The 12,304-nt window shown below is 35.4% G+C and overlaps 1 protein-coding gene across 1 annotated transcript in view; it reads right to left on the bottom strand.

Moving 5' to 3' along the window:
- Nucleotides 1-12,304, bottom strand: part of Smp_196400 (putative sphingosine phosphate lyase) — a gene marked incomplete at both ends in the record, with an annotated part of 39,939 nt that overhangs the window by 8,011 nt on the left and 19,624 nt on the right. The window contains 2 exons of the mRNA XM_018794551.1: nucleotides 4,587-4,817; nucleotides 8,534-8,769. Of these exons, the coding sequence (XP_018648953.1) occupies nucleotides 4,587-4,817; nucleotides 8,534-8,769 (467 nt within the window). The remainder of the gene's footprint in view (nucleotides 1-4,586; nucleotides 4,818-8,533; nucleotides 8,770-12,304) is intronic.

Consider the following 12,304-nt stretch of genomic DNA (forward strand, 5'->3'; position numbering starts at 1 on the left):
TATTTGTTAAACATGTTTAGACGGAAACTAACAAATATTATGCATATATTCGTAATATTTGGACACATTTTAATATTAAAACCGAAACAGCTAAACGCTTAGAAAATAACCGTTTTCGACAAGTAATTGAAATATTGGTCATATTAAGTGTAAATTGACAGGCCTACGTCTGACATCAGAAACATTTATGTTCATTATACCGCTGAATGCGAATGAGGTCAACTGTATCGATTGAGATTTGGTTATATCAACGTTTACTTTCGATGTAATAAATAAAAGCATACGTTCGTCTAGCTGAACAATTTAAAAAACATTAAAACATTCCATCTCTGCTTACCATGCTTGTGAATTTAGGATATATCGAGGCGATACGCACAGTATGCACATATGCCAATTAGAGACTGACCAGTTGCAGTCCTAACACATCGATGGGAAGATTCAAACAAGCAATACTAAATGAATTCATTCTTACTAAATTTTCCATGTACTGTTCTTAGCCAGATTAGTGTTTATTAGACGATATAAACATTTGATAAAACGTATAAATGTATTACTAAAACGTGAATTATTAATGTCAAATTAATTTTTGATAGCTTAATCACTTTGGTTTGATTCTAACTCATCACGACCTTTCCCATGGAAATAAGAAATTGAAACAAAGGAATTTAAATTAAATTGTGGGTGGCCCTATAAAGGGCCTTTACTCGGTCTCTTAACAATTCAGGTTTTCTTGAACAATGACATTACTATGATTCCGTAATAGCGCCGCACATGGGACAGCGGAATCCATGGAATTGTGGTATTGAGTTTAAGCAAAAAAATTGCGTTGCATCGACAAAATATTAAAGCACTTCCATCAGCAGATTCACTTGGCGGATGTGCAAGATTGGAAATCTCAGACTATATGTTGTCGTGGGCATCTTCGTTATTGTTGTTGTCTCGTTCAGTAAACTTTTCTGAATCAATAGAAACAATTTCATCTTCGTCAATACTTGATAGGTCCTAGGTTAGAACCTCACGAGGCGGGATCGTGGATGCGCACTGCTTAGGAGTCCCACAATAGGACGAAACGGCCGACCAGTGCTTCCAGGGTTTCCATGGTCGTCTAGCTTCAATTGACTCATGATTTCAACTATAAAATTAATAAATGAAAGCCTACATTTATTTCCTAAATACCATTATGGTAATTTTGATTATATTGAAACATTCTTATTGAATTTTGCATGTACTGTCGTTAGCCAGATTAGTGTTCATTAGATGATATAGGCATTTGATAAACCATAAAAAACTATTCCTAATATCTAGTCTATGATCACATTATTGTCATTAATCTCAAATGATTATATAGCTCAATCACTATATCTTGATTATAATTGATCAGTGTTATTTCAGTCGATCTTTCCCATAGAAATAATGTTGTTGTACCGGTGATTTAATCTTAGTACATAGTTTCCGATTTATAATACAGTAAATCAATGTTATTGATAACTTAAACTTATTCCTGCCAATTTTCAGTAAACACTTGGAGGAGAAGAACTTTTTCATCAATAGTGACTAAAATGTATGCAAGAAAGGAGTTATCAGATGAAACAGTTAAACTACTTCACTGATAATGAGATTAACGAAAATCGTTTGGTGCCTTTTTTTAACTAGTTAAAACAGAAGAAATTAAATCAAATTGTGTATCGCCCCAAAAAGGGTCTTTACTCGGCCTCTTAACATTTCAGATTGTCCTGAACAGCGCCGCACATGGGACAGTGGAATTCATGGAATTGGGGTTGTAGGTTCCAGCCACAAAACAAATGAAAAATTGCATTGCAACGACAAAAAGTCAAAGTGTTTCCATCAGTAGTTTCACTTGACGACTGAGCAAGATTGCATATGTCACACAATCGGTTGTCGTAGGCATCTTCGTCAGTGTTGTTGTCTCGGTCAGCGAATTATGCATTTGTGGAAACAATTTCATCTTCGACATTACTCAACGTGGTATCCAAATCCACGTTTGTTTAATAGTTGGAACTTCTTGTCTGTTGAATTAACGGAATTGGAGGCTTCCGTCTGAAACTTAGAGTTAAAGACGACACTACATTGTTCTTCAGACATACGTCTTACTAGGGAATACAATGCCTTTTGTTCCTTGGTTGTCCTACTTGGACAGGGAAGTAATTGTCAATAGCTATGCTAGTGAAGTAACTGTCTGACAGTAACCATCTGTCACTAATTACTTCAGTGTTCACTTCTGCCTCAGTAAGTGTACAATAGGCCAACACATGACGGCATGGCAATCCGTTTTCAATAGAAAAACTACATGAACAATTAATGGGATTTCGGGTTACCGTGTAAGTGCCAGTAGCGTCAACAGCCATGAACAAGTCCACTGACGTTATGACTTCTGTCACAGTAATGCACATGTGACGCTTCAATAGTTGACAAGCAGCAGGTGTAAGGTTTTTTGAAGATGACGTATTTGCGACTCCCGACAGATATTTGTTTTGTTATGACAATAAATTGTGTATTTCTGAACTCGCACTTCCATCCAATATCCAATCGGAAGAAGCCTACTGAATATAGATCTGAACACAGAGGTTTTTCTGTTGAGCTTGTGAAGCTTCAAGATTCGGTCAGTGGTCTCGACGAAGTTTGTATTATTTTGTTCAAGCAGTGTCCCAGCCGGTTTAAAAGCATCAGACCAATTGTGTTTCTTCACAGCAAATGATCTCTTATGTATCGGTAGAAAGTCCCGTTTGAGGCTTCATTAAATGAAAGGTAGCTTTGAAAACTACAAAAGACTGTAATGCATAAAGATTTTTATTATCCTTTCCACTTTTCGAGTGAACATCAGACGGGAAAACAGTTGTATAATTTCAGATCGCATCCTCTACAATTACAGTTTACGGTTAATGTCAATCAATGAATAACTTACTCTATTTATGTCACTGCGAATGAGGTGTACGCGACACAAAATGTAGTGAGAGTTTGGATACACCCGTGTTGTAGCAGCAGCTATTGCAGATGAGTCATCTGGGACAATATCAACCAACTCTTGATTGTTAGTTTGGCGCTTGAAGTATGACAGGAATTGCGACGGTGAAACAGACGTTTCGTGACTTATAAAGGCAATACAAACAGGTATCTCCATTAAATTCATATCGAACGCAACTACTTGATATCAATAAATGCTTTCGTTATTGGTTTTGTAGGTCCCGTCAAAACTAACACCATCAAGAAAATAAGTTTCCAAATTCATCTGATCAGCAGTTGAGAAGAAGTGCAGAAGACAATGTTTTTCATCAATTTCGTAATCACAAAACTCACCAAACGACATGATGTGAACTTTCAATTTGGCATAGTCACCTAACGTTTACAGTGTAAATAAGCACATTGCTTACCAGGAAGGCTGGTCTGTGAGAACAATTAGTGGCGCATGCTATAAACATTTCGGGCATTCAGGTGTTTTCCATAAAATTGGTAAGAGAAGTGATCAATATTTAATGATACTGTCCCCGAAATCAGAAGAGATATCACTGTTTCGGATTCAGCATCCGTTCACCATCGCATACAATAATTATTGTCATACCTCACGGAATCGCACTCATGATTGTGATACACATTCCCACAAACAACAGTCCAGTAACCATCAATGAACTTACAAAAGATGAAGGCCGGACATTGAATATTCATGGAAGTCCTTAGTGAATAATATAGTATTAATAATCATATTACCTACTTCGTCTAGTTGACTGTGAGGAACATCTAGGTATTCTACTGCCATTTCTCCAACATACAAATTTGATATACGGCTTCTGATCCCTATGGAAATGAGAGTCTCTCACTGCATAATGGCAGTACGTAGCTCTTTCATAAGTTTTAATGACGTCCTTTAATGCTTCAAGTGATTGGAACTCCACCACATACAATGTATTCAAAAACATGTTATCCGTTTCTGTGACAACGTGAGAAACGACACAAAAGGTACTCTATCGACAAGTACTTACATTTTGTAGCAATTCTAAGAAATGAAATAACCAATTATAACGAATTCGAAACTAGTCATTTAATTGGACGAAACGGAATGAAAAAAATAAATTCTATTAATAAAATTACTAAAATCTCCACAAATCCCCATTCTGACCATAATCTTGACTATACTATGCAACACAACTTCATTTCCATCGACATACACTTGAATAAGTTTGACTATATTCGATAATTTTTTTAAGACTCCTCTATTTTGTTACAGACTACTACGTGTAAAAATTACCTTTAAATACGGTTGTACAGCTTGAGAAAATGATATCATTAAAGTGGAAATTTTCTTCTCTATGACGTTCAAATTCTGTTGTTTTTATATTTCGGTAAATAAATGGCTTCCTTTCTTGTTATAATAGTTTGAGAGTACAAACAAACACTATTGCTAGTTATCCAGTTCAACCAAGTCTGAAATAAAGCGTTTAACTTTAAACATTTTACGGTTTAACAAAATAGATGTTTCAAATGCCTGAACAGAATGTACCAACAATCACATAATAAACCATCAACATTTCATCATAAACAATAAAACACATTCCAAAGATAAAAATGTTTACTTTAAACAATTGTAGTTCGTGTTCTCTTGTTACTCGATCTAATTCATATTCAAATTCTTTATGAAGATTTATTAAATGATTATAAATAGTCATTTGAAAATGTTTGTATTCATCAACTTGTTGTTGTTCTTGAGTTAATTGTTGTTGGTCATTATTCACATTAATTGAACTACTGATATCAATTGTATTTCCTTGTTCATTATAGCCACTCCAGACATAATCCATATTAAGCTAAATAACATTAAGAAAATATACTGAAAAGTAAGCTCCTCATATTTCTTATCGTTATCAGTTAAATTCAAAATAACAAAGATCAAAATTTATAAATTTATGTTTAAATCAGTTTAGTTATTGACAATAAATTTGAGTAATTAAAGTCCTCTTAAATGGGCATTTTTCCGGTAGAATCGATCTATGTTTACCAACAATCACTAAAACACTAACTTTCACATTTGATCATTTTAATATGGATCAATTAAAATCCGCTTTTGTGGATCCAGGTACATTTAGTCATACTATACTCCTTATGGTAAAGAGGGTGATAGAATACCATGACTGGAAAACAAAAACAAAGGATAAATGCGAAGTGCGCTAATGAGACATTTAGTGAAAATCGTTTATTCGGTCAAAACAAACTCACTATCTATCGAGTTAAAAGAAACTACCAAAGACAACATACTTTCTTTCTGTTTGCACTATTGCAATGATTACCACTAACACCAATAATTTTGAACTATGTTCACAATGAACAAATTCAGCCTCTGCTACTACCATAACTGATATATCTAGGCTTAGAACACACCTCTGCTTCACTGCTAGAAATTTTTTATTGAAGTACGTGTAAGCGGATAAAAATAAGCTATGGATATTCACCCTTGCAATAAATTGCTATTCTCGAAACCACAGTTAAAACGGAGATGTGGCTAGCGATGTCCTAAATGAGAGGTTAAGAAGAACAATTTAAAGGACATTCTACGCAGCCAACTTTTTTGGACATCTTTTTTCTTGGCTAGATATGATTGAATAAACGATTTTATTAGTTTTTAACATCCTGTATTTGTTTTCCATTTTCCACCTGTTTCCGTTCACATTCTATTATATACATACTTCTTTTGTTAGATAATTTCATAATACTTTGTGATCATTATTTTAGAGTTCATCCAAGTTTGACATACTTCCTATGCTGATTTATTAACTAGAACTTTAGGTATTTTATTATTTTTACCACTACTGCCAGTATACCTGTATTTCTAATTATCAATTTGTACATAAGAACCCCAACACCTGCTTTTCGTAAACAGTAATGTTGTTGCTCACATATCCACCTCTTGTTTTCAATCTTCTTAATTTTGCAATTATTCGTCGTTATAACCTACAGACTTTTCATTTATTCTTCGCCCGTCTCATATTCATCAAGAAGACAATTATCTCTCACACATTTGATTTCGTAATAATTTATGTGCAGACACGCTCTCAATCAGACTCACACATAAATTTACATAATGGATTAAAAGTCTAAATTACAGAGAGCATACAAATAATAAAAATGTTCCATTGGCTTGCTACATAAGCTCGCATCCAGAACATTAATTTTTTTCAAAAATGAATCTTTTAATAACATCTAGGTTCGACAATGCGATAAAAAAATTGTTTACAAAGTAAATGTATCACTCGATATGATGAATAAGCGTTAATTTGTAATGACAGCTTGTATGTTTTGAAACGATTTGTGTATGTTTACAAATGTATATTTAACATCAAGGGATCGCATGAAGTCCAAAAGTAAGCATAATGAAGATCCATGGGGCCGGTTAAGAACAGTTAATGAATATAAAGAAGGATTTCGTGTCATAAGAACAATTTCAGGATTTGGGCAAGATAAATATGGTGGTTGCTACGTGCCTATCTGGCCAGTGTACACTTCTTCCTGATCTTGTTGTAGTTTCTGTTGCTGTTGGACTTCGGTGTGAAATATTGCTTGTTGCAGATAGTTTGTGTGGTCCTTGCTCTGATGCGGATTTAGACGATTTTATCGTTATCTGTTTCTCGGTGTGCTCTAAAAACTCTGGTTTTACTCTGTCGATGTTAACAGTGTCATATTTACCAGCTATTTCTACCGTAACAGTTTTTCCGTCTTTCGTACGATTTTAAAAGGACCATAGTAAGGAGTCTGTAAAGACTGTCGTACTCTATCATTTCTGACGACTTCATGTGAACATTTGTCTAATTCAATGGGTACGAATGACTTCGTCTTCTAGGTTCAAGATTCGACGGACCTAATGGATTCCATCCGCTATTCCAATTGTTGCACATAGTTGGTTATATCTGCCGGGATATTTGTTGCACTTTCAAAGAACTCACCAGGAAAACGTAACGTTGTTCCATAAACCAACTCAGCAGCACAACAACCGATGTCTTGTTTGATAGTTGAGCGAATGCATAATAATATCAAAGGAAGTTTGACATCCCATTTGTAATCTCCTCCTGTGACCGTCAAAGAGGCTTTTAACTATCGGTGGAACCTTTCTACCATCCAGTTAGCAGTCAGATGATATGCAGTGGTTTTAATTCTCTTTATACCGAAAGTGTCTGTAAGTTGTTGAAATAGTTTACTTTCAAGATAGGCTGCACGGTCGGTCGTAATTGTTGATGGGACACCGAAATTTGTAATCCAGTGTTTCACTAATTTCTTCTCCACTGTTGATGCCGATGTGTCTTTTAACGGGACGGCTATGGGCCATCTCGTGAATCTATCTATACGTGTTAGTATATGAGTGTAACCATTGGAAATTGGTAACGGTTCAACAATGTCGATATGAATGTGGTCGAACCTAGAGCTAGTGACGGGAAAAATTCCTGTAGGATATATGATGTGCCTGTGTACTTTCGACTTTTGGCATTGGATGCATTCCCGTGACCATTTTCGTACATCTTTGTTTATCTTCGGCCATACAAACCTATCTGTAACAAGCTTTATTGTGTTTTTTATACTTGGATGGGATATGTTGTGCAATTTCTCAAAAATGTTTCGTCTCATATCATAAGGTACAAAGGGGCCAGTTTTACTTGTTGAGATATTACAGGTTAAGATGTCCTTGTTGTTTATGGAATGTTTTGGAACAATGGTTTTGTCTCATTAGATTGCGAAAGCTTCTCTAGCTCCATGTCGAGCATTGAATGTTTCGCCACATCTTGATAGTTTATATCATGGATTGATAAGGTATTGATATTTAATCTCGATAGTGCATCTGCTACATCGTTTTACATGCCTTTTATATAGCGTATGTCAGCTGCAAATGACGAATTTCGCGCGGACTATATATCCTTGCCAGTTTATTCGTTTTGTCATATCGTTGTTTCATATTTGGATAGCAGCTTACAATATAACAAAATACAGATTTACTACTAGTAAAGCGACCTCTGCCCACGACTTGAATGGAAGTAGGCGCTGATGTTGCTTCAAGCGACAATTAGTGTCACAAATATAATCTTTTGCTTCAGCGAATGGGACCTCACTAAAAGCAGTAACTGGAAATATACACCCAACCATTTCATAAAACAGTATTTAATTATTCTCAGTTCATCAATTCGTCCTATTTTATCAGGGAAATCGAAACTTTAAAGTGGCAAATTTGAGAAGATTTGGCCTAAATTAGATATCACCATAATCTATAAAATATTTTAAAATATCAGTACTGACTAATCAAACAAACCACCTGAATAAATCCTTCAACCAGTCTGGTCGGTCTTCGTTAACTTACTTATGCGTTTGGACAGGAGTATAGATTATTAAGCATACAATTCAATTGTGCTAAAAGATTACTAGATCAAAATATAATGAAAGTTCCTCAAAATTCCTAATTGCTGCTGTTTCGAACAGTTATTAACTTGCAAACTGTCAAAAAATATTTTCAAATCATTTGGAACTGATTGTCTTATGAACTTACCTCAAATATCTCTGTAGTAGGGTTCGAGGAATTTCTGTATGAATGAATGTTATGCACCAGAAATGATTTATTATCTATCGATGTTGAGTTCATTGTTTTTGACTTCAGATTACGTCTAAGAACACCCAATTGTAAGAGACAGTTGCAAAGTTGACATACAACTGAAATCAGGCCATGACTCCAAGGACATCCAGATTTAATGATATGTCGGCAAAACCATTGGACCAGAGTTGTACCTTTATAAATTTAGACAGAATCCCCTTAATTTTACGTAAAGCTTCAATAACTCGTGAAATTTAGGTTATTTTATAGACTTTTATCATATATGCCATGTGATATAGATTAATGATATCATAACATTAATTTTTCGTTGACTTAAAATGTCGGACAAAACCCAGTTATTCTGATAGACTGCACAAGGTAACATGGATCATATGGTGTCTCAGAGCCGTGTAACACATGGGACATCCAAGTGTAGGAATGTTATTGCTAACAAGTGATTTATCTGGTCAATTTCACCATATATATGATATACCTGAACGAGTATTATAACTTATGAATGTGTTCATGTGTTGAAGCATTTTTACAACGAAGCCTTACGTATGGGCTTTGGCTTCCTTCTTTGTCTAGATGGTCGAACGACCCCTAGGAACACGGTAGGAGGTGAATTTAAAATTCTCCTTTTATTAATATAACTTGATTGATTTGATGAAAAAAACTCTATGTAAACGATTAGTTTGTTCATAGAATAAGGCCCAGTGGAACAGATTCCAAACAACAAAAGCATCAGTAAGTTACTGAATACTTGAATATAGAGTAATAATCTAAGCTGTCGTTAATTAATAAAACATTCAACCAAAATAGTTTGACTAAATTTTTTATCATTTTACCAATGGCTGCATAAGCTTAGTAATAAAAGTTTCAGACCTTTCACAAATATTTATTGTAACACAGCCCAAGCAACATATTTTAGAAATTCCAATCATTTTGATGAATTTTATTGCCAATAAAATCACGTGGGTGCCACTAAGGGTCCTGAATTCAATTATTCCGTGAGAGGTTCTGGATGCAAGCTGCTGACGAATCCCATACAGGAAATAAATGCCAGTCGAGAGTTTCCCGGTTTGCAACGATGTTCTATCGAAGGTTCATGATTTCAATCACATTACTAACGTACTTTAAATTTGTTCACCAAACTTCTATCGCTTGAAAGTTTAGGCATCAGAAACGAACGAATTAGTTGAATTTCAAATGGAAGTGTTGAGAATTCAGTTGATAGCTTCGTCATTCAGCTTTTTCTAAATTTAAACATTGCTGACAACCCGTTTCAGCTCCTCCTGTAGCTATTCAAGACTTAACACCGCCACCAAACACACGTAAAGAAATAAGGCATGACATAAAGTTAGCAATGCCATCACGTACAAAAAAGTGTTTAGAAGGTGAATGAAAAATGCAGATAAAAAACAATTTAACACTGTCATTCAAGATAAGGGATATTCATTAGGAAGAATTTTGGCATATTATCGTAAAAGTCGAGATTCTTCAGAAGTAACGTAGCCGATGGACATTCTAAATACCAGACGAACAAATAACATAAAAAAATAGAATGTCAGAACAAAATGAAAGTCAGTGGAAACCGAAAAAATAGCTACGGAACTGAGGAGATACAAATTGATGGTTCTCGGAATAAGTGAAGCTCATCGGAAAAAACCTAGAAAGAAAAGATTGGATTGAAGACAGATGCTTTTGTGCTCTGATCATGAAGTAGAAAATGCTCCACACACTCAGGGAGTTGCACTGATGATGTCCAAAGAAGCACGTTAAACACTCATAGGATAGGAATCTCATGGATCCACAATCATCAAAGCATCATTCAAAGCATAGAAGGAAGGGAACACAATGAATGTTATCCAGTGTTATGCACCCACCAACGACAAAAATGAAGACAAAGAAGACCAGTTTTAGAAGAGGCTCCTGTCAATCAGAGTGACGAGTTCAGGAAAGGGCCTGACCATCAAGATGAGAGACTTAAACACCAAAGTCGGAATAGACAACACCGAGTGTGAAGATATCATGCTACGACATGGATTGACTGGGAGAAAGGAGTGAGAATGGTCACGCAAATGGTGACACATTTGCAAATTTATGTTCATTCAACAAAATATTCATAGGTGGAACAATATTTTCACACAAACGTATACACGAAGCTACATATGTCTGATCGGATCACACCACGGATAATCAGATCGATCATACACACATCACCAAAGTGTTCAGAAGGTGAATGTAAGACGTGAGAATCAGGAGAAGAGTTGACATAGATTCGAATCACCACCTGAAGGTTGCCAAGACTGAACTCAATCCAAGAAAGTACTGAACAACTGTGGAAACGGTAACAATAATTGCATGCACTTAGTTCTTTTTATGAATTTAAATAAAGCCAGAACCAATATTGATGCAGAATAATATGAACTCAGTATATTTCGTGGTTACTCGTCAGTTAATTACAACCAAATATGTATTAGAATTTGAGCATTGCGATAATAAATAGTGTGGAACAATTGACTTAAGTAAATGTAAAGGATTGCAATATATATATATATATATATATATATATATATATCAGAAGGGGGTTTCGTGAAGATTTTAGTGGTTTTATAGTTGAAACCATGAGTCAATTGAAGCTAGACCACCATGGGGAACGTGGAAGCAGTGGATGGCCGTTTCGTCCTATTATGGGACTCCTCAGCAGTGCTCATCCACGATCCCTCACTCGCGAGATTCCAACCCCGGGACTTATCAGTCTCGCGCGCGAGTGCTTAACCACTGGACCACAGCCGGCATTCAACGGTGTTAATGTCTAACTTCAACCAATCCACGAAATTGAGCAACCGTTCACCAATATCTTCAGCGAGTTGATATCTCCTTACAGACCTGGTTGAACTCTACTGGTTACTGCTTCTCACTAAAACTCCAGGAAATACCTATTGGTGGCAGTCACTAGTGAACATATGATCATTATTAGAAAGGGATTTTGTGGAGATTCTAATAATTTTATATAGTTAAGACCATGAGTCAATTGAAGCTAAACCACCATGGATACCTGCTTTTTCTCTTTTCTCAGTAGCTCCAACTGTATTTACCAATTTACATGTAAGTACCAAAGCACACACATTAGAAGAACCGAAAGAAGAGTACATTTTCGCATTTGTGAACATGTTCCAAAGAAACTGAGGTTGCAAGGGACCAGGGCTCTCAACAGTGTAATTGCTCAGCATTTACTTGACACTGGGCATACCAATGAAATTTCTCAGGCTTTCAAAACTATTAGAAGACAAAGAAGTACGACTGCTTTCCGGTTTGCTGAAGCGATCACGATAAAAGAACTTAAACCGGATCTATGTATTCAAAAGGAGACATAAATAAACTAATTACTACCCATGTAATCCAATTATTTTGTGTGTGTGTTTTCTTTTTTTCTTGGCCATTAGTTTTATTTTGGTTAATATTTGAATTTGTATTATTTTCCTTTTCCATTACCCAATTCTTAGACCACCCTATTACTCACACATTTCCACTCACTTGTTTCTCTTAAATTATATGAACTCTCCAAATTCTATTAAATTATTACGTAATACATCCTATTTGTTTTTAAATCCATGAATCCTTTATTACCTCTAAAATTATCACACAATTTACCTTATCTGTCTCTGAACTCCACTCAACTATTACACCACCCACCCTTTATGCTTCCTTCATTCTAATACCTAA

The sequence above is a fragment of the Schistosoma mansoni genome, chromosome 1 (assembly GCF_000237925.1).
Source record: "Schistosoma mansoni strain Puerto Rico chromosome 1, complete genome".
Lineage (NCBI taxonomy): Eukaryota > Metazoa > Platyhelminthes > Trematoda > Strigeidida > Schistosomatidae > Schistosoma > Schistosoma mansoni.